This window comes from Nicotiana tabacum, chromosome 10 (genome assembly GCF_000715075.1).
Source record: "Nicotiana tabacum cultivar K326 chromosome 10, ASM71507v2, whole genome shotgun sequence".
NCBI lineage: Eukaryota > Viridiplantae > Streptophyta > Magnoliopsida > Solanales > Solanaceae > Nicotiana > Nicotiana tabacum.
In genome coordinates this window covers 130368918-130390859 of record NC_134089.1, presented here as the reverse complement: position 1 = coordinate 130390859, position 21942 = coordinate 130368918, and the positions used below count along the sequence as shown (strand labels likewise).

Genomic DNA, 21942 nt, shown 5'->3' with positions numbered 1-21942 from the left:
AGGGTAAAGCAACTACCAGCCAAAAGAGAGGAAGGGGTGCAAGTAAAGAAGATGTTGAAAAAGGAGCACAAAAAAGGTCCAAAAATGTTGGTTTTGGCATCTACACAGCTGCAAGTGGAACTCAAATACTAAATGTACATATTCATACATATTTCATCTATAATATGACTTAGAAATAACTTACTGATTGAGGTTTATTATTTGGCAAACTGCAGCCCGGAACATCAAGCCAACGAGTTATGGCAAGTGGTTCAACTTATAAGAGTGCAGCTCCAACAGGAATTGACTTTGGTTTTAAGGCTAGAGGCTTGAGGTGGAAGGGTCAAGATGTTGTCACAACTTCCCAGTTGCAGCAGATGAAGGCAAACTTCAGCAAGAAGTAGTATCTTAGGAACTTATTTTGTCTATATGTTATGTAGCAGCAACCTATTATATTTTGGGATCTAGTTTTTGAAAGAACTAAACTTTAATGATTGTGGATATGTTGGTACTTAAAGGCCCATTCGTTCTCATATAAAATTGTTGGTCTTAAAACCCTTCTACAGAACTTGTCTTCCACTTTGTTAGACATCCTTTTTCTCACATGACACTTCCGTAACACTCTTTCATTTTCATTTTTCCTATCTTAATTTTAGGTTTTACATCCATCTACTGTCATAAAAGGAAGAAATATACAAAGTAAGAAAATTATGTTGTGGAATAAAGAACTTTGAAAATGAGATCATTAGGTATTTATTTGTTGTTTCTAGGTAATCATGTCCAATCAGACTAGTGAAATGGTCATCAAACAAGCACGTCCCAGAGTAGCTAATGATGAAATGCAAATGTAGCTTAGTGACAAAAATGAAGAACGTAAAAATGTGGATGTTAAAATGAATATATAACTCTATAAGATTTGATTAAGTTAGAAATAATCACATCCAACAGATGGTGCAAGTAACGCATAGAGGAGAAAATGAAAGGTCAAAATTGGTGAGTAGACCTCCATGTGCACGGATGGTAGGTGTAATAATATGATGGCTGAACGTGATAAAATTGGACGTACTAATCATAAACCCCATGGAGGGAAGTTGTCTTAAAGGACCTAAAAACTTACAAAATCAGTGCATATTTGGCTTAGAACATAACAAAATGAGAGGATCCATATGGGTGATACCAATTGATTGAGATTAAGGCTTAGTTTTTGTTGTTGCACTTACAGCAAGTGTAGGGATAAATGTATAATTTTGAGAATTCATAGTATTGGAATCCTAATTTGTCGGTGGTAGTCAAATTATTTAGTATTGGAATGAAATGAACCTGAATAGAGCGCAATTGACGCAAAGTATTTTCATATAATTGAACCCTAGTACCCTACTAGGTTGAGATTGAGGCATAGTTGATAAAGTTGATTGTTTTATGTAACTAGTATTTCTTCGATGTACTGAGATGAGGTTCCCATACATTATTTAGTGGCAAAAGTATAACAGAATATCTTGGTCGAACGCAGAAAGAAGAGACTCAAATTAGGACAAACAAGTAAGAAATTCGGTATATATGTATTTTTTGCTTTAATTGTTGATCTGTAAATTAAAATCGGTTTGCGTGTTAAGGATTGCTGACTTTATTCCATGTTTGATCCAACGAGAACAATAATATGAATTATGGTAGTTTTAGCAGAATAGTTACTCTATGTTCTAAATAATTAGTCTATAGAGCAGCAACTTCAGTCTATATGTTCTGCGTTTTGAAACTGCATCTTATGGTTCTATGCCTTGTACATAAGTTGTGTATTACAGCACTTTCAAAATTCAGCAACTGTATATTACAACAGCGGTTTCAAAATTCAGAAGTTTATAACAAAATTCAATTGTATAAAAGTTTATAGCAACAACAGCTAAATATTTACAACAACAGTTTCAAAACAGAAGTTTAAAGCAACATCACCAACATTACATATTAATCAACAACACCTAAAACAACCAAAGTACATCAGTCATACAGTTTCCATAAAACGACCAACAATACAATAATAATCGTCAAAAGGATCCGTCTTCTTTTTGCTCGAACTTTCTCCTCTTCAAAAGCTTTGACTCTATTTAATAAACCCCAAATTATATTCTTCACTTGAGTAGGCATCTCATCGTCATACCAACAGAAATAATTACATCCACCTTTTTTCTACAAATATCACTAAATACTTTTAATCAATTTTTATCAAAGAAAATAATTCATAAAACAGAATTTACAAATTATGAACAAACAATTTACCTTTCCGATTTTGCAAGCAAAAAACCTACGACCAGGGTTTAATTGGGTCCAAGAAGTGTTCAACTTTGGAGAAACACCACACTTACAGATTCGAGCAGCAGCGCATGGTGACATTAATGAGTTCGTCGATTCCGAGAAGTTCGACATTAATAAACACGGCAACAACAGAAATGAGAGGAAGAAGAGAAGAGAAGAAATTAATTGATACCAAGAAGAGAACAGAAACGAGAGAAAGAAGAGAAGAAAAGAAAAGAATTGACAAGAATAGAAGGAGAATTGCCTGAATAAATTTGAGAAGAAGAGAAGCGAACAAATAGGTTATTTAAGAATTGGGAAAGGGATTAGGGTTTAAATAATAATTGACAATCCATGTTACCGTTATGTGTCTAATTGGGAAAGGAAAAATCACTTATTGGAATCCTTCACGCGCCTACATAGGCTTGAAGTCACGCTATATGCCACCAGCAAAAAACGTGTCTAATTGGTATGAAAATTGCCTAAAAACGTGTCTAATTGGAAAGAGGCCTAGTTTAAGTGTCTAAGTGAAAGATCGTGCCAACTTTAGGTGTCTCCGTATGTATACGCCTTTTTTAAATAAAAACAAATACACTTAAGGCCCACGAACCCGTCCCGTCCCGTTCCGTCCCGTCCCATTTGTTAACGGGACGGGATGGGACGGACGTTTCGTCCCGTTTGTCCCATCCCGTTTCGTCCCGTCCCGCTACCATCCCGCTTAAATATCGTCCCGTCCCGTCCCGTTGGACGACCATAGATTTCCTCCTCCACAGACCCACATCTTTTATATATCTCATTCTTTAATTCCTAAAGAGGAACTAAGACCTAAAATCCCTAGAACCCAAAAAGAAGAGAAGCTGCATAACAGCATTTGAAAAAAGAAGAACGGCAGTCATCCCCACCAACAGAGATCGTCATCTCTGAACAAAGTAAGGAAAAAGCAGAAGAAACGACCTCAATCTCCAGCTTCCTCATCCCATTTCATCGCCAACAGTCTGGTGACAACCATGGTCGAGCAACATCGACAAACCACCATTGAAACTAGCTAAAAATTGTCCGAAATAACTCCTAAAAATGCCGCCAGCTTGAATGCAAAAAGCCTCCCTTTCAACCTCAAAACAGAGGTCACCGGTGAGTTTGAGTTCCTCGCTTGAAGTTGGTGTTCGAGTCACTTGAGGTTCGAAGCCTTCCGGGTAGTTTGAGGTGCCGATGAGTCCTTTGTTCCCGATGAGTTCTTGTCGAACTTCCGCCTTTGTATTAGAGAGGTTTTCATATATAAAAGGATCTGTGTACTTCATTTGGTAAATCAAGGCTCATTTGCTCTTGAGTACTTCGTCAGTCCAGTCGCAAACATATGCCTTAAAAGGTTTTATATTTGACAGCTTAAAAATCCAGGTATTACCTTGTTACTGGTGTTCTTCTAGTTTTCCATGGTTCAGAAATTATTTTTGAGAAATGAAATGCTTTATTGTAGTATTTTGCTTCAGCCTTCATGCTATCTGCTTGAACCCCTCTAAGATTTTGGTCAAGTGTTTGCTCTGCTGAAATGTAAATGATTCAGAACGAAGCTTAGTGTTATATAGCTGGTCAAATCTTATTGGTGGGGATAAGTCTCTATCAAGAAGAGAAGCTGATCAGACTAATTAGTTCCTTTCCATGTTTCCCATTCTTCAAGTTCAAAACACCTTGGTAAATATACGTAATTTTCGGCGTGAATTTCTACGTTTACTCATTAATCTTGAACCTCCTAGTTTGCTTTAGGCGCGATTAATAAAATCATCGTGACCATGGGTACGGTTTTCGTAATCATGATATGTAAATAGCAATTCGAGTGTGCGTTTCACGTGACTCGGCCGTAACTTCAAATAACAATAAAAATAAACATGTCGTAAATCGCGGGTGCATTTCATGTGGCGCGGTTTGCAATGCGTACCAAAACGATGAGTGTACGTCATCATAACTTGTTCAAGAAATAATTCCATAAATCCTAAAAAGCGATTAAAATAATTAAAAGGTTAAAAATGCACAATATGATTAAAACATGTAATAAATTAGATAATTAGGCCAATTATTAATAGTTGAGCGATCGTGCTAAAACCACGAAACTCGGGAGTGCCTCACACCTTCTCTCGGGTTAATAGAATTCCTTACTTGGTCTTTTGTGTTCGTAGACCATAAATAAGAGTCAATTTACTCGATTTGGGATTTACAATAAACCGGTGACTTGGGATACCATAAATTATTCCAAATAGCGACTCTGAAATAAATAAATAATCTCATAAATCCATTAATGTCACTTTAATTGGAAAAACTCCCTATCTGTGAGGAGATTAAAACTTTAAGGACACCCAAGAAACTTGTGGGCTCAGAATTTTTTATTTTTATTTTTTTAAACTCACGTCTTCTGTTTTTCTGATTTTGAATACAGAATACTAACATAATTAATTAAGGAGTGATGATTGGTTTTAAAATAAAAGGTAAACGTAAAGCGGACAAACGAAAGAAAATAATAAGGAAACTCAACAAAGCACTTTCAGCCTATAATACTGCATTCAAAATTTATGGTTCAGGATTCACTGCGCATATCCAAAGGGCTGGCGCTGCCTCTGATAGCCGCCGCTTCCACCGTCACAACCACCAGCACCACCAAAATACACACGATTTTGCTACCAGTACTTCCGCAATCAGAAACATGAGTACTAGTTGGCTTTAGCTTGATTTTATTTTTCTTCTCAGATGGAGTCGAGTCTTTTTCGGGATGATCACCACATGCAAATACCACTATTGACACTACTAAAACTGAGAAAATGATAAGGCGGAGCAAGAACAGGCCTTTAGAGTAAACTTCACTGCAGCTATCATCAGTCATCACCATCCAAAGAAGAAACCAAGAACATAGCCATTCTTACTACTCTATTATATCTGTAGACTGTATTTTTATTGAGGACTCAATTTCCTACCTAGAATACCAGAATTATAACGGTTGGTTAGGATCATATCACATAATTTTAGTATTTTTTTCTAACTTTTGAGGAAGAAAAGGAAACATTGTTTGCCTATCAGTCACTTTGCAAATAAAAGTAATAATTTTCCTCGTGAATACTTTCCAATAATAAGCAATCACGTTACATGATTGACAGACAAAAATTCATAGTCTTTATAATTTCTGAGAGTTTTCATTGAGCCTGAATTCATTGTTCGGGACCATTTTTGTTGTGATTCCTAACCATTCTAGCCTTCCTAAAATTGAAAGGTCTCAGCAGTTCAGTGAGATTAGACGGAAAACACGAATATTTATAATACTATGAAATTAAATAATTTCAACCGACCGACGGCTTCGGTCGGAAATAAGGCGCTCCGACCAAGGCAAAGTACGAAGAGTAATAAAAGTGAGTTTTGGCGGGACTGACTCACGGTTTCCCTCGGAAAATAAATGTTATAAAACGGACGAAACCCTCGTTCTTTCTCATTTTTCTTTTTCTTTTTTCTTCGGTCATTTCTCTCTTCCTCGACTTTCAACTCCACCGGCAGCCTCCTCCTTCACTCAGGTAAGATTTTCCCTGTCCAGATCTGTATTCAGCAGTTTTTTTCTTCGATTTTTTTTACATCTGTTTTTTATTTGTTTATATAGATGTGTAGTTTTTGGATTTAGTTTACATGTGGTAATTTTGTTTATTGTTTATGTAGATGTTTAATTCTGAGATCTGTCTAGATATTTATTTAGATGTTTAGTTTCAGATGTATCAGCGTTTTTTTTGGTTTATTATTTAGGTAATTTAGTGGTGATATCTGTTTTAGTTTGTTTGTTTATGTAGATTTTTGGTATTTTGGGTTTAGTTTATATGTGGTAATCTTGTTTATTATTAATTCAGATGTTTAGTTTTTAGGATTTAGTTTATATAGGTAATTTAATTTATTGTTCTTACTGTTTACACATGTGGAACAAGGACTTGTTTTTTTTGTTGTTGTTACTGTGAAATATTATCATTTAACAAACAAATTAATACAATCTAAAGAGCACCTAGAACCATTACCACCTTCTAGGAAGAGTGCAACGTACTCTTAGTCCTCTTACTAATCGCTAATTACAATACTTTTGGAGCAAAGAATTGCAACCTCTAGCTTTCCTAGAATTCCTTTGTATGTCTATCCTATCTGTAAATTCCTTTTGTAACCGTGTCATCACAAAATTAGTATTTACATTGATTCCTTTAAACACTTTCCCGTTCCTGGCTTTTCAAGTGTAATATATCAAGGCCCTCAAAATTGCTGCAGCTACTACCTTTTTTTAAAACTTCCAGTGCTTTCTTTTGATCTTCTCCAACACCTGTATTACAGTTCCCCTTGGAATTGTCATATCAGTCCATTGAAGTATAGAAGTCCTCAATTCTGTTGTCCATCGACCGTCCTGAAACAGATGATCTTGGATTTCAGCAACCATTTCATTACATAAGCAGCAGTTTGTGTCTTGTACTATAACATGTAATTTCAAAAGTCTATCTTTTGTAAGCAGTCAACCCTGAGCAGCCAACCATAGAATCATTATGTGTTTTACCTGCATAATAGAGAGCTCCATATTAACTCTGTTGCAGGTAGTCTAGTCAAGTTTCCCAACATAGCAATATAACTGCTAGCGATTGAGCATTTCCCAGAGGCAGTCAGCATATTTACCCATTATGATACCACTCCATCTTTTCTACTTATAGAGAATTCAGTTTCCTCCAATACCAACTACAATCACGAGAAAGTACATGAGTCCATATGTTAGTATTTGCTTTCATATAAACTCGTGTACCTATTTGACCTATAACAGGTCTTCCTTCTCTGCCAATTGCCATAATAATTTGCCCACAGAAGCAATGTTCCACTTATTGCACCCTTTAATATTGAGTCCATACTTTTTGGTATACATACTTTATTCCAGGCTACTAGAGGCACCTTTCTCTTCTCTACAGAGCTTCCCCAGAGGTAATCTCTACACCTCCTATCAGTTTCCTTCAGAACACTTTGAGGTAGTATAAACATAGAACTCCCAAGAGTTGTAAATAGAGAAGAGTACTGCATTAATCTCCTGTAACCTACCAGCGTATGATAAAAGTTTTGGGTATACAACATTTATCCTGTTGGTAATCTTATCCACTAATTGATGACACTCACTTTTATCCACTTCTTTGAGCTTAGTGGCAGTCCCAGGTACCTTATAGGACTTAGTTTTTTTATCGAAAGTAAATGACTAAAATATAGAAAATTGATTTGTGCTAGTTTTTTAAATTGATATTTATAGTTTTCTGCTGTCTTTGTGATTCTTGTTGCGTTTCCAATTCCATTTAGGTGATGAAAATTTTCTACTCTATAGTTGGCATTGGTTTTCTCTGTAATACACCAAAATTTTACAGTTGCTCTAATTATAAAGTCGCATGACAGACATTTTAATATTTAATAAACTTGTAATGCCGAAGAACAAAGCATTGAGAATAACAAATTTAGGATATATGCTTTGAAACTTTAATTCTTTAGTCACAGGCAAGTAGCAATTATTGAGAATAAATATCTAAAAGATTGCTTTATTGAAAACTTTAAGAAGTGAATTATCTTATCCTTTTTTTCATGATTGTGTAGATGGAACCTGAACAGCATAGATGGATGTATAATAGAAATTATCCTAATCGTGGAGGATTGGATGTAGAATTTATACAAGGGGTAGCTAAGTTTATTGACTATGCCAAACCGCTTTCTCAATTTGGTGATGAAGGCACGATTAGGTGTCCTTGTGGAAATTGCAAGCGTAGAAAGTTGTTGAAACCAGAGATTGTTAAATTTCATCTTTATAAAGAGGGGTTCAAAGAAAAATATCATTTGCGGACTGCTCATGAAGAGTTCGAGCCAAGTGTCAATGCGCATTTTCAAAATTTTAGTGATAGTAAGGTCATTCAGTGGAAGACCTCCCAGGCAAAGGCTGCCCGAGCATCTAAAAAGGACAGCTCGTTGCACACTGAGGGTTTAGTCACTATGAGGACCAGGAGGAGATTGGTAACTTTCTTGATATATTTATATTGGTTTTCAGTTATATTTGTTGGAACTTCCAATGAACTCCTATTCTTTCTTTTGCATGAAAAGGTGTACAAGAGATATGGGTCTAGTGATGAGGTCTTTCCTGAGACCCACGCAAAGAAAAAGAAGGATGGAAAAAGGGTTTGGGTTGAATCACAGGCTGAGCAAACATATGTAAGGTCCAAGCATTCCTCTAATTTCGTTTTCTTTAGAAGTTTATATAATAATAGTAATCGCAGGATGTCACAGGTTCGAGCCGTGAAAATAGTCTCTTGCAGAATTGTAGGGTTAGACTGCGTATAATAGTAATTGCTTTTCCTGCAGAATGAGTATAAACAAAGCTTTGGAGTACACTCGGAGTCGGTCGATCAACGATCAAGATGGGCAGCGTTCATTTAACCGTCAGTCGCTTAGATTTTCTGGTGCTTCTTCTTCTTCGCAGTCCTCTGTGAATCAGGATAAGCCGGAGGATGAGTTGGAGGCAACACGGAGGAAGTTGGAGACAATGCAAAGACAATTAGAGATAACACAGAGGCTGTTGGAGTTAAGTCAAAGGTCTCTGCAAGAGAAGAATGATGATTACAAGCGCATTGACAAAGATATTAAACAGCTCAAGGCTCAGGTTAAGTGGATGGTGAAGTCTGTCAAGAATAATAATATTCGTTTGCCAGTTTCTCGACAGATCGACTTTGATAACAATGAGCCGGTAAATGATGCTGTCCCCGGTGATAATGATGTCTAGTTTCATGTCCCTGTGATTTTCGGAACATCTGTTACTAGTTTGATGTAATTCGGATGTTAATACTTCATTGTAGCTTCAGTAGTTTGAATTGTATTTGGATGTTGTGGTTGAAACTTTAATATTTATGTTTAAAGCTTTTGGAGTTTAATTGGATATGGTGTCATTGGGTGGATTTCACTGTTCCTTGAGCCGGGGGTCAATTGGAAACAACCTCTCTACCTCCACAAGGTAGGGGTAAGGTATGCGTACACACTACCCTCCCCAGACCCCACATGTGGGATTATAGTGGATTTGTGGTTGTTGTCATCGTCATCAGGTGGATAATTTGAAGTTTAATAGTTTGATTCACTGTAACTGAGGTCCTATATCATGAAAAATACCACTGTTGAGTGTTCAACCAGTGTGCTAACGGAGCCAAACAGCATAAAAATGATTTTCTGTAATACATTGCATTGACTTGGACAAGTATGATCAACAACCAGAGTTTGCAGGATGTCAACCTTAAAGAGCAGAGAAGATAGAACTTATACATGTAAACCAGAAACCTTCTTATTATAAATCAATCATATATGGGATTCATGTTGATTGACTCTCATGTTTACCTGTACAAAGACTTTTTATTCCGTGCTGTAATTACAGTATATTATGCATTGGGCATAAAACTTACAGTGCAAACCCATTATAACTGGACAAGGGAAGTGTAGAATCAGACCAAAACCGAATATTATCAATCATCTTGCAGCCCGCTGTACTGATTGATTTACCCGAGAAACTATTTCATTTACACAGGAAAGCATGGGAAAAAATCAGGCTTCAGAAAATCCTCTACTTCTATTGAGCTTCTGGTATAGGTGTCAAAGCCATTCGTTCCTGGTAGATTGGAGATAAATGTTAAAACAGAAGGAAGGGGTGGGGTGGGGGTGGGGGGTGGGGTGGGGGGGCTTGAAGAGATAAGTGCACAAACTTGAGCACAGAAAGAGAGGGAGTGTTTACCTCAGAATACCGCGGATACTGTTGATGTCCCTTTGTTGTTATAACAATTGTTTCCCACTTGGGATCAGTAGATAGTGTCTTACAAGATTGTTTTTCATGACTTATTCCTGTCCCAACATATAATCTTGAAGATGCATTTTTTGTGGACAGTGAAGGCAAAGTACGGCAAAGCCATGAATCTGATGGAGATTTTGGCAAAGGAGGGGGAGCAGGAAGCACCGAGTGTGCCATGCTTGAGTTCTCTAACTTTTCCTTTTTAACATTTTGCTTTCTTGTACTGCGTTTAACATCATTCTTTGGTTTCGCTGAGGTGACTTCGTCCTGGTAATGGTCTTGAGCTTGTCCAGAAACCATCAGTGCCATCATTTCCCCTCCATTCAATTTTTCTGCTGATGATGGTGGATTGAAAACTTCCTTCTGAGTATTTTGCTGTGAAGTTATACCCTCCACAGGCTTAGTGAAATAGCTAAGCGAAGAATCTACCACGGGCTTTTGTTCTGTTGTCTTTTTAAGAATCTCACGGTCCTGATCATGTAAGTGAAACGGTCTTTCCATCGTAGGAGAACATGATTTCATAATTGGAGATTCCACCTTATGTACAATATCTACATGCAGAGTTTTCTCTGCCAGAGGAGTTTCTAAATCCGCTTCCCTTGCATCATTCCGATAAGGAAAGCTATTACTGGTATTCTTCTGCAACCCCAAGCAAACTGGCTCTGGATTATTTCCTTCTTCATTAGAGCCAGGGATTGCTTTATTCTCATAGTTCTGAGAACGATCATTAGCATAGGCAGAAATGTCCCAGCTTTTCACATCATTCTTATCCTCATTCTCAGATCCGCTACAAGAAGCAGTAGATGATGATCCAGTTCGTGTTCTACTGGCAGGAGATGCGGGCACTCGAGTTCGTACGCTCATACCAGGTACAGGATTCAGAAGACAAAACGAACTTTTCAAGCAAAAACGAGGCAATAATCCACAAACTTTATAAGGTACATTTCCATCATCATAACTGTCATCATCACTTTCTTCTTCTTCGCCGTTATCATGAAACTGGGAATAATGACGGGCAAAACTAGGTCCATAACGCAGTTGAGGTCGCTTATCCCCATTTACTACCTTCTTCAGTTGTCTTGGTTGCTCCTGAACAGCTGGTTGCTTCCTGGGCGCACAGTGAGGCATTTCTAAAGTCTTTTCTGAAGCCATCGCCTTGGCTGCTGGCAGAAACCGATCAATCATGAAATCTCTAGTTTGTGGATCTGTTAACGAGATACTAAATGGTTTTGCTGCTGGCTCGTCTAATCCACTTAAGCCACTTAGGCTACAATTCAGAAAGAATGATTCAGTTCTCGAAAGCTTATCAGGGGCATCCATGTATGCTTCATCACCATCCTCTGATTCACTTTTTTCCTTATCCTGTTTAATTTCTTTTGAGCAGTCAATACTATCAATCTTCTTCGCCTTTTCTTCCAAATTCATGCAGCTCGGTGTGGAATGTTGAGTATTTCCTATTTGGCTCTTCCTAATGTTTTGACTCTCGTGAGCATTATCAGAATCCTGGTTATCTTTCAGCTTCCTCCCTGGGGGAAGTCTCGGGGCAATAGGTGGTTTTTCAGAAGAACGAATTTGCCGTTTGCTTTCGTACTTGGGTTTTCCAGGGCTTTGTTCCCAGAGGAAAGGTACAACTCCTGGGTTCCTCACTGGACCTGACTTCAGTTCTGATTTGTAACGAGGAGGATGAGTTACAGTGGGGAGAGAATATTCAGTTTTCTTCGTCTCATCTCTCCCAGAAACCGCTGTTGGAGAGACTCGTCTTACTGACAGAAAGGGTTGACTCAAATTCAGTTGCTTATCCTCCATGAAATTCTTCAGCAACATACAAACACCTTATTTCTGCAGATATAACCATCAAACTGTAAAACTTACTGCTATATTCAACAATATGGACAATATAACAAATGGCATAATCCTCAATAATAACAACAAAAATACATAATTCAACCAGCTGCTGCATTTTCCCAAACTGATGTTACTCCTTGTATCAGTTGATGAATGAGTCACTACAGATTGATTTTACTCCTTCCAATAACTAACTGAGTCAATCCAAGTTTGTATTAATCAGCTTACTTCTCTCTCTTTTCTAGGAGAAGCAACAATCAATCAATCAATCAATCAATCTAACTACCCCTAAATCCCAAGTTAGTTGATGACGGTTATTTAAATCCATTGACCAGATTACAAATATTCATAAAAATTCTCCAGACAAACACAATATCCAATATAAGTGCTATTGTAACTAAATTGTATCATCTAATTGTAAAAATACTTTTTTTTTCTATACGCATACAGGATTCATTTATATTAGCTAAGATCTCAAAGTAAACACCATAAGTCTATTGTTAAAGACGCAGATATTCAACAGTTTGTGCTTGCAGCTGGCACCAAAATTTAAGTACATTGGTAGGATCAAGAAGCTGAAAAAGTTGAAGGTTTTATATTGTCATACAGGGATTATTCCTTTGATTCTTAACCACTTCATTTAGACAAAGATCCAAACAGATGGGGCAAAAACAGAAGAAATTGTCACTTAGTTCTGAACTACTAGTTCATGAGTTTTTGCCGCTATCTTTAATTTCAACTACAACCAACTAAACTCATTTATGGTCACCTTTGACTCCCTCTCACCCAACCTAATTAGTGCAATCTCCTTGTCTACCAAATTTACACCAAACCATGTCATCTTTGGATACACTTATTGGAACACCAGTTCCTCTTACCAGATTGTTACGAATTCTCATCTAGTAGTCTTTATCTTTTATGTTTATCCTTTTAGTTACACAAGTAGATCTAAAGTTTATTCTCTCATTGAGAGTATCTATCAGTTAGTTTATTTTGATAGCCTTTATGTTGAATAAGTCTCCTAATACAAGGAGTAGTCTTAGGTAAACTTGTATATATACTCAGCTTGCTATTCAATACAGAAGACAGTTTTTCCATCAGCTCTTAAGTCTCTTATATGGTATCAGAGCCTATATAACTCTAACGAGTACGATCAATTTTTTTTCTCTACACCAAATTCTTTTTTCAATGGCAAACAATGGAAACAATCTCAGAGTTGTTAATGCGGACAACACCGCTGGCACCAATACCATAGTTCAATTCAATCCCGCCTCCCAATTACCTATCAAACTTAGTGGCAGCCACAATTTCGCCACTTGGAAAGCTCAGTTTTCCATGCTTATGCACGGCCATAACCTTTATGGTCACCTTGATGGATCTAGCCCGACTCCTAACCGTACTAACACCCTTGGCACAAACATATCCCCAACCCGGCCTACGCACCTTGGTTCCGTCAAGACCAACTCATTCAAAATGCCCTTATGGCTTCTGTTGACCCCACCATTGCCTCCACGGTTGTTGCGGCAGACTCATCTAAGACGGCTTGGGATGCCTTGCACACTGCTTATGCAAATAGGTCCCAAACCGGAATCTTTAGCCTGCGTGATCAACTTGCCCGGATCACCAAAGACTCTCGCTCCATTACCAAATATCTTCAAGCTATTCGGTCTCTTTCAGATGAACTAGCCACTGCTGGTGCCCCTGTGTCAAACTCCGAGCTCATTGTCAAAATCCTTAGCAGTCTTGGTCCTGAGTTTCGTGAAATCTCAGCTGCTATTCGCTCGCGTGACACCACTGTCACCTATGAAGAACTGTATGAAAAGTTGCTTGATCATGAACTCTTCATTCGCCATGAAGAGTCTTCAGAAAAATTCCAGTCCGATCACTGCTGCAGTTGTCACTCGCAACAAACACAACAATAATAACAACAACAACAACAATCGTCGCCAGAACAACAACAATCAACAATGGCGTCAGAATACGCGCTCCAATGCTCCACCACAATGGCAGCCCCCGAATAATGCTAACACCAGTGTTATTTGTTGTCAGTTATGCAACAAGATTGGCCATGTCGCGAGTGTCTGCCGATCCAAATCTCACAATCATTTTGAGGCCAAAGCCAACTACATATCTGGCTTCACCACTACAGCCAATCCGTGGATTGTAGATTCCGGTGCCACTCACCACATCACCACTGCGCCGCATAATTTTCAAGAATATCATGGCAATGAGGACATCTCTATGGGTAACGGTAACAAAATTCCCATAACTCATACTGGTTCCACTCAGTAAAAGGTATCAAATAATGTTTTTAAGCTTACTCAAACTTTATATGCCCCAGCTATTAAACGTAACCTCATCTCTGTTTCTAAATTTTGTCAAGGCAATCTAACCTCTGTTGAATTCTTTCCTTTTCGTTTTCTCGTGAAGGATCTGAAAACGCGGGTACCACTGGTGTGCGGCCGGAATAAAAATGGATTGTATGAATGGCCCATTTCAACTCCACAAGTTCACATGTCCTCCACTGCAGATTCCATGACAACTTGGCATCAAAGAGTGGGTCATCCACATTCTAGAGTTCTTAAGTACATTTTGAATAAATTTTCTCTTCCTTTCTCTGAGCGAGACAAATCATTTTGTTGTAATTCATGTTCGTCTAATAAAGCCCATCGACATCCGTTTCACACTTTGACTCTAAATAGCTCTAAACCTCTTAGGCAAACTGATAATGAAAGAAAAATTGGAAAAAATGAGATACATTTCTGAATAATCAAATAGAAAAGCCTCGCTACAAGATTCCGAGGTGAAAATAACACTGTAGATTCATAGAGGTGTATCCAGAAAAATTCTATTTACTTTGATATTTACCAATACGGTTAGCCCTATTTCTGGCGTTTTGCTTATTCTAACAACAGTGAAGTATGTATGCAGACCTTATACTACCGTGTGAAGGTAGAGAGACTGTTTCAAGAAGACCCTGGGCTCAATAAAAGCAAAATCACAACCGTTATGTTTTGCTTATTCTAAAAGTTATTAAAAAAAAAAAAAAAAGATGAACTTCCACTAGCCTAACTTTAAAATTTTGATTCTTGAGGATCCTATTGAACTCATGGAAACTTAATTTTACTTGCCCTCTGTTTTGCTATCTCAACCAATATTGTTATCAATCCAAGTGTTTTGCCTTAATATAATTTACCACCCCATACTCTCCATTTTTACATGTAGCATACCTACCCAAAGAAACACCCAAACTGAATATAAAGAATGTCCTCCCTACCCCCACCCCAAACCCACCCCCACCCTCTTCTTTCTTCTTGGGTTGAAAACAACTAAAAAGATTAAAGCTTGGAAGTTCCTTGTAATTATAAACAATTCTCAGGCAAAATAAATCATACCAATTCAGCAACAAATATCTCTCAACAAAATTAGCAAACACCCCAAGAAATCAAAAAAAAAAAAAGAAATCAAGACAGGGTAACCAATGATAATACATTTTAAAAAAACAGTGAGAAATCTGGAATACCTCTGATAAAGGGATGATCTTGAACTGCAAGTGACTTTCTTGGCTAATTGAATGAGCAGAAACACTATGTATACATAGCTGTAAAACACCCAAGAATCACAAATCTTTATAAAAAAACAAGAAATATGAGCTAAGAGAGAGAGAAAAAAGAGACAGAAAAACAATAGAGATGAGCTAATACAGAATAAAGGACTAACCTCACTTACATATACTAATTTCTGGATTCTCCTTGAGAACTTAACTTACCTTGCATCAATGGAGAAACTCCAATAAATTGTTTTTTTAACACTTAAACTATAGCAAATACTGTACCAAATATTGTTTTTAAATTCAAATAAACAACTTGAAGTTAGCTAAAAAGAATCAATACGTTCCTTGGTTTACTGATATTTTTGACTTAGCCTTTTGGTTACTGGTTTTTGGATCATGTGATGGCATTTATTTAAAAAGGTTAGGGCCCGCAAAAGTCATAGTCATTCACATGCATCATTGTCATGCATTTAAGTGTGTGAATCTTGGGAAATAGAATTTTTATTTACTTTCTGACCCCTCAACTTGTCTTTTTAAATAATTGGTCTATAATCAATAATCATACATGTATTATTCTAGGTTTTTGGACACCTCATTCTCTACATGATTCTTTGTAATAATTATAGGGATTAATTTTTTGGCAAAAAAATATCTTTTTGCCCACTTTAAAGAGTGAGAGGTTACTCCGGCCATCTCAAATTATCTGTCGTGATTTTTAAAAGTAGTTGTCTTAAATTATTTGTTATTTTAGAAATTTAAAATAAAATTAATTGTTTTTTTCTCAGTTTACCCTTAGTAGTAATTGTTCTTGAAGATAAAAATGTCACATAAATAGAATAAATATTCAATAAAAATAGATTATATCTTAAGACATATATAAGGGTAAAATAATCAAAACTCCCTTCTAATTAATGTTGTTTAAGGATCGTGTAAAAGAGAAATATAACAGATAATTTGAGACGGAATGAGTAGATGATTAGCTATATTACTTTACTTTCTAACACTTTTTTTTATTTAGGTCTGTTTAAATTGGGATTAAGGAAGTAATAAGGTGGATTTCAATTTATGATACCTAATACATTGAATTTTGATTTGTGGCAATAATTAGGGAGAGTTGAGGTGTATATAAGTACTATGGTTTTTATAATAATTAGAGCATTAATTAACCTGGTTAGCTGGATCTATTCGATCTTATTAAAATTGATTACCTCTTTGACTAAATACTCCCTCCGGTCCTAAATAAGTGATTTTTTAGCTGTTTTCACATAAATTAAGAAATTTACCTTTTAACATTAATTAGCAATAAAATTGACCATACACATAAATACTCCTAAGTCCTAACACATACTCCTAACACTATTTACTCCAAGGATAATATAGGAAAAAAATAATTAATTCATTCTTGAAATCTGAAAAAATCACTTATTTTGGACCACAAAAAAAGGTCAAAAAATCACTTATTTTGGACCGGAGGGAGTAATAATTTACTCGACACAAGAAAGGGAAAATTTATAATAACAGAACAAAAATCATTCTGCTAAAGTCGATACATGTGCAAAGTATGTTGTATACTTCTTCTTTTTCAACATTTATAATGCACAATTTGCACATAGTACTCTCGTAGATTTATTTTGCTGCTATAATATTCCAATCTCCAATAGGAAATAAAATTTCAATAATTTGGTTTCCTTATTTAGCAATCGTTGGTTCATTTGGGAACTTGATGAGTTATCTAGTATTTAGGGAAAGACCAAGAATCCGATCAACCCTAAAAAGGAAAACGAATTCCCTGCAAATATTTATTTTTCCTTTTGAATTTTGGCAAATATAATCCTCTATTTCATTCTAATTTAACAAAACAAGATAATATTGTCATAAATATTTCCCTACAAATGTTAAACATCTCATACGTTCAATAGTTCATTTGATTTATCATGACTAGTGTCAAAGCAGAAGTGTAGATCCATATTGAAATGACAGACGTAACTGAGCAAGACACATTATTCCATTACTTTAACTTTTGACATTTCTTCTTCTACAAATTACCCTGTATTATTAATTATTTGATCAAAGCAAAAAAAAAAAAAAAAAAGAGGTATTTTATATTAGAAAGAATTGTGACTTTCTTATTATCATGCTTATTATCTTATTCTTCTATTTCTATTACTCTACATGTTGTTTTCTATGCTTTGGTAAGGTTATCTTATTGCTTTGTTAATTGTTGTTATTATTCTTGTCTTCATTAATTTTCAACATGGCTTCATCACTATTATTTTTCTTTTTTAAACCAATTTTGAACTGCATTTATCGAATCGAAGGTCTATCGAAAACAGCTTATCTACCTCCACAAAGTAGGAATAAGGTCGGAGTACACACTACCCTCCTTAGATTTCACTTGTAAGAATATACTGAATACGTTATTGTTGTCGTAAAGAATTGTCACTTTCATGTACGAAAAATCAATCATTTCTCTCATAGCTCAACAAGTAAAAGAAAAGGAGATGTGGGTTCTAAGAGAAGTACTAATAAAGGAAAACTTAGTACCATCGTAGGGAGACTTTTCTTCTCTCTTCTATCCAGCGTTCAAGATGGATTTCTGAAGCAATTCCGGTGTGTTTCAAATTATGGCCAAAAATAGGAATAGTATATGCTTTTTATTACATTAGACTATATCTAGATAATCTAGTTAATTGGGTCCATTCGCTTTGTGTGAATTTTAGTCATTTCCTTATTAACATTCCCTTCATCGTGGGAAAAGGGATTTGTACTATGTCAAAATATAGGAAAATTAAGGTGTAAACAACTTGATCCGGTAATAATTAATAAGAATATCTCGTTAGTCTGGTTAATTTATTCAATCTCTATTCGTTCTATCAGCCAATTGTCTAAATGACGATTCTTCCATGGGAACCGTTTTATGCATTATGCATGTATACGCCAAACAAAATCATTTATCTTTGAAATTTACAGATTAAAGTAAGAATACATATCACTTAACCATAATTAACTGATAAAATAAATAGTACTATTCCTTTTACCTTGTGAGCATAATTTCATCTCCAAAGTGTCTCTTTCTTGGGTAAAATACCAATAATGTAGCCCTACAGGTGACAAAAAATAAAGCTGTGGGCTACCAAAGAAGCACAAAGAAAGAAAAGCTATTGATGGAAAAAATCTTCCTCTTTCTTGTTTTATTCGAGTGTTCAGATATGAAATTCATAATTTGAATTAACATTAACATAACGAAATTTGCCCAAACCAAAACTAAATACAGAAGTCACAACAAACACAAGGACTAGTACGTCGTTTTGCCGATGAAAACCTAAAAAGTAAAAACAAAAACAAAGACAAATTAGTAGGTCCGATGGAAAAACGCAATTGTGATTTGGTTGTGGAATAAATGCATGTGAAAAAGGAGGGGAAAGGGCCGAAAGAAATGGGATCGTTTAGTGTCACCGTTTATATTTTGACCTCATTAAGAAATATTTTAGAAAAATAGCCCTGCTGCTAGAATTTTAAAGTTCATTGTTAGCACACTGCCAGAATTTGAAGCACTCTTCTTCAAAATTCTAATGCAAAGGCTATTTCTTTAAAAGTTTTCTTAACGATATTAAAATAAAAAGGGGCTTCTAAAAAAGTCCATTCGACGTAATTTCCTGGAGGGCCCATGAAATCCTAGTGGTCTTAGATAATTTTGCTCATCAAAATCATCTCTGGGAATTTTTTATCTACAAATATACAGCAGTTTTCCCTCATTAACGACACAGGAAAGTTTGCATATCACTCGACTTGTTTCAAAATTGTGTTCCCATAGTCATTTATAGGTTAAAAATTAAAATGGATATAGCCATAATAAGTTATGTCAATTTGGACTAACAATAGTAACCCAAAATCCAAAACGAAATTTGCATAATGCTACTACTATATTTTTACTGGTGCTTGTGATCAATAATTCTTCACGTCCTCTATTTATTATTTTAAAAATTATAAAAAAAGGTTTTAAATTGGATATGAAAATGTTGAATAACATGCTTAGTCAAACCTTTAGTGATCCACACCAACTTTGAACAAGTTGAGTCATTACGTATTCATTTCAAATTTGATCCCACTTACATGTGTGACATTCTTACGTGAATTGTCTACTTGACGTTGGGCTTGGTTGCTCTAAACAAAACAATTATTTTTCGCGAAGAAATATTTAATATGTTTGTAAAGAAACAACTATTTTATTTACAAAAAAACTTCCTTCACTAAACAATCCCTGCTTTTCACGCAATTCCCTGATTTATCGTGTCAAATAGTTTGTATAATAAATGGTATTTTCATTTTCTTAAAAAAGGTTTGAAGGAAAAGAAACTCATTTTGGATTCCGTCTTGTTTGGAATCGGAATCTAACTAATTAAACTAGAAGAGGAAAGAGTGCATTTTTCATCATTATAATCAATAATTTAAGTAATTGTGTGACATATTCAAATACTTGTTGCGATCGAAATAACAAAGTTATGCAGAGCTAATAAAGAGAACTTTGATGATAATAAATCAGGCATATCAAAAGAGATTATCATTTAAAGTGGTTTGGTCAATTGACCTACATATTTCTACTCATATAAGAAAATAGTCTCCCCTAAACAAAACTCTCTAAAAGGCTACGTTGTGGAAGTTGTTATTGTAGGAGAAGAAATGATCTTCAGTTGGTACTTTTTTCCTGCAGAAAGAGATATGTCAAATATGTAAAAGATCAATTATGTTAAACTTTTTTCTTTTTCTTTAAAGAAATGATAAAATCCAATATGATCATGGCAAGCCCTAACAGTACTTGGTAGTTGGTGTTACAACAAGAGAAGACATGGCTTTGAAAACTGCATGCATATGAGTCCAAATTATCCATAATAAGGATCTGCTATGGCATTGGCCCATCTTTTGGAAATACCATTTCACCTATTTAAATTAAATGGCGTTGTAGTTCATTTTGTTTTTGCAGAAAAAATTGTAAATCAAAGAAAGAACAGATAAACTAAAGGAATTTTCTCTTTTTGATTACTTGTTTGGTAAGCAAAGTAGAGAGGAGAATAGAACTTAAGCCGAACAAAATAAAACGGGGAGGAGGAAACCATCTTTCTCTTTGGCCTGTTAGTTCTTTCCCAGACCAAGGAAGACTCCAGTTTTCTCTTTCAACCAAACAAAACAGTAACTTCATAATTTTTTATATGTTATATACATTAGATATACTTTTTACATTTCATAAATATGTCATTTTAATCTTCTTTTTTCTTGAAGGTACGAAGTAAATAAATCAAATCTATTTCGAAATGGCTGGCTTGTAAGTTATACTACCACAATTCTCTACTCGTACATCGTGTAGTGTGGATTGGACCTAGTCAACTTGAGTTGCCATTGTTCTCGAAAGCCAAAATATATTGACTGAAGCCCTATTTGCCAATTTGGTGAAGATCGAGGCGTCTTTGTTCACATTTTTATTTTGCTTAAAAGAAAATTGACCTGAGCCCGATTTGGCTTCTTGTTCATGTCGGTCCATGATTTAGCATAGTTTGTTTCCTAGGTTATAATAGCCACTACCATTTAAAGTTAAGGTGAGATAGTTAGGAACTTCTCTATCCTAACAATAACAATTATATCTCAATCTCAAACAAGTTAGGATCGGTTATATTGTATATGGTTAAAAACGGGCCTATCCGATTATGCTATTTGATCGAGACAAGGGAACTGCATCGAGGGGTAGCCTCGTAATGAATCAGGCTAGAGCACGAAGACGAGGCATCAAGTCCGAGGATCGAGGTGCCTGCCGAGATCGAGGCCAACAGCGACCAAGACCAAATGTGACAGACTTCGAGCAAAGCATAGTAACGGAAAGGCGAGATATCCGTGACTGGCCGGAGATCATGGCATAAATCTTAGAACAGATCAAACCAAGGGCGGTTATCTAGTTAATCATGGGATTTACTTCCATTGTTAGAATTGTATCTTAAATAGGATTCATCTACTATATAAAGGGGGTCATAATCATCTTGTAGACACCTTACATTCACTCAGATAAAAACAATACAATATTCTCTCTTTAATTCACATTCTCTTGTTTATCATCTTGTTGCATTTTAACTGTTCTCGCATAACTAGCTCGAGGGTATTCAAGCTCGGGGGCTCTATCCAAACACTGGTTTGCTTTATATTATTATTAATTTCCATCACTTATCTTTACGTTTATCAATTGGTATTAGGTGAAATCACATATCCTTAAAACCACATTATAAGTTTAATTGTTATCCAATTTTTAGGGTAAGCAGTTTGGCGCCCACCGTAAGGCCAAGGATAATAGTGATTGCCTAGTATTAATCCTCATAACATATACTTCTTTTACGCTTGTTCTCGTAAGTGTCTTTGATTTCAGGAATCGACATGTCAAACTCTCAAGCAGTACCCA

General features: G+C 35.8%; 2 protein-coding genes across 4 annotated transcripts; one reads left to right on the top strand and one right to left on the bottom strand.

The window, feature by feature from the left end:
* Nucleotides 1-3079: 3079 nt before the first annotated feature.
* On the top strand, nt 3080-9206 carry LOC107800408 (uncharacterized). 2 transcript variants are annotated; one of them, XM_016623588.2, is made up of 4 exons: nt 3080-3660; nt 7885-8295; nt 8383-8495; nt 8641-9206. In XM_016623588.2, the coding sequence occupies exons 2-4, from the start codon at nt 7885-7887 to the stop codon at nt 9056-9058; spliced, it is 942 nt and encodes a 313-aa protein (XP_016479074.1). In that variant the 5' UTR covers nt 3080-3660; the 3' UTR covers nt 9059-9206. The 2 variants fall into 2 exon arrangements, with proteins under 2 accessions (XP_016479074.1, XP_016479059.1); XM_016623573.2 differs by lacking the exon at nt 3080-3660 and adding an exon at nt 4765-5813.
* A 379-nt stretch (nt 9207-9585) lies between these two features.
* Nucleotides 9586-15887, bottom strand: LOC107800398 (uncharacterized). 2 transcript variants are annotated; one of them, XM_075223296.1, is made up of 4 exons: nt 15671-15887; nt 15474-15551; nt 10052-11944; nt 9586-9928 (listed from the first exon to the last, which is right to left on the bottom strand). In XM_075223296.1, the coding sequence occupies exons 3-4, from the start codon at nt 11927-11929 to the stop codon at nt 9890-9892; spliced, it is 1917 nt and encodes a 638-aa protein (XP_075079397.1). In that variant the 5' UTR covers nt 11930-11944; nt 15474-15551; nt 15671-15887; the 3' UTR covers nt 9586-9889. The 2 variants fall into 2 exon arrangements, with proteins under 2 accessions (XP_075079397.1, XP_075079396.1); XM_075223295.1 differs by having other exon boundaries at nt 15680-15884.
* Between the last annotated feature and the right edge of the window lie 6055 nt (nt 15888-21942).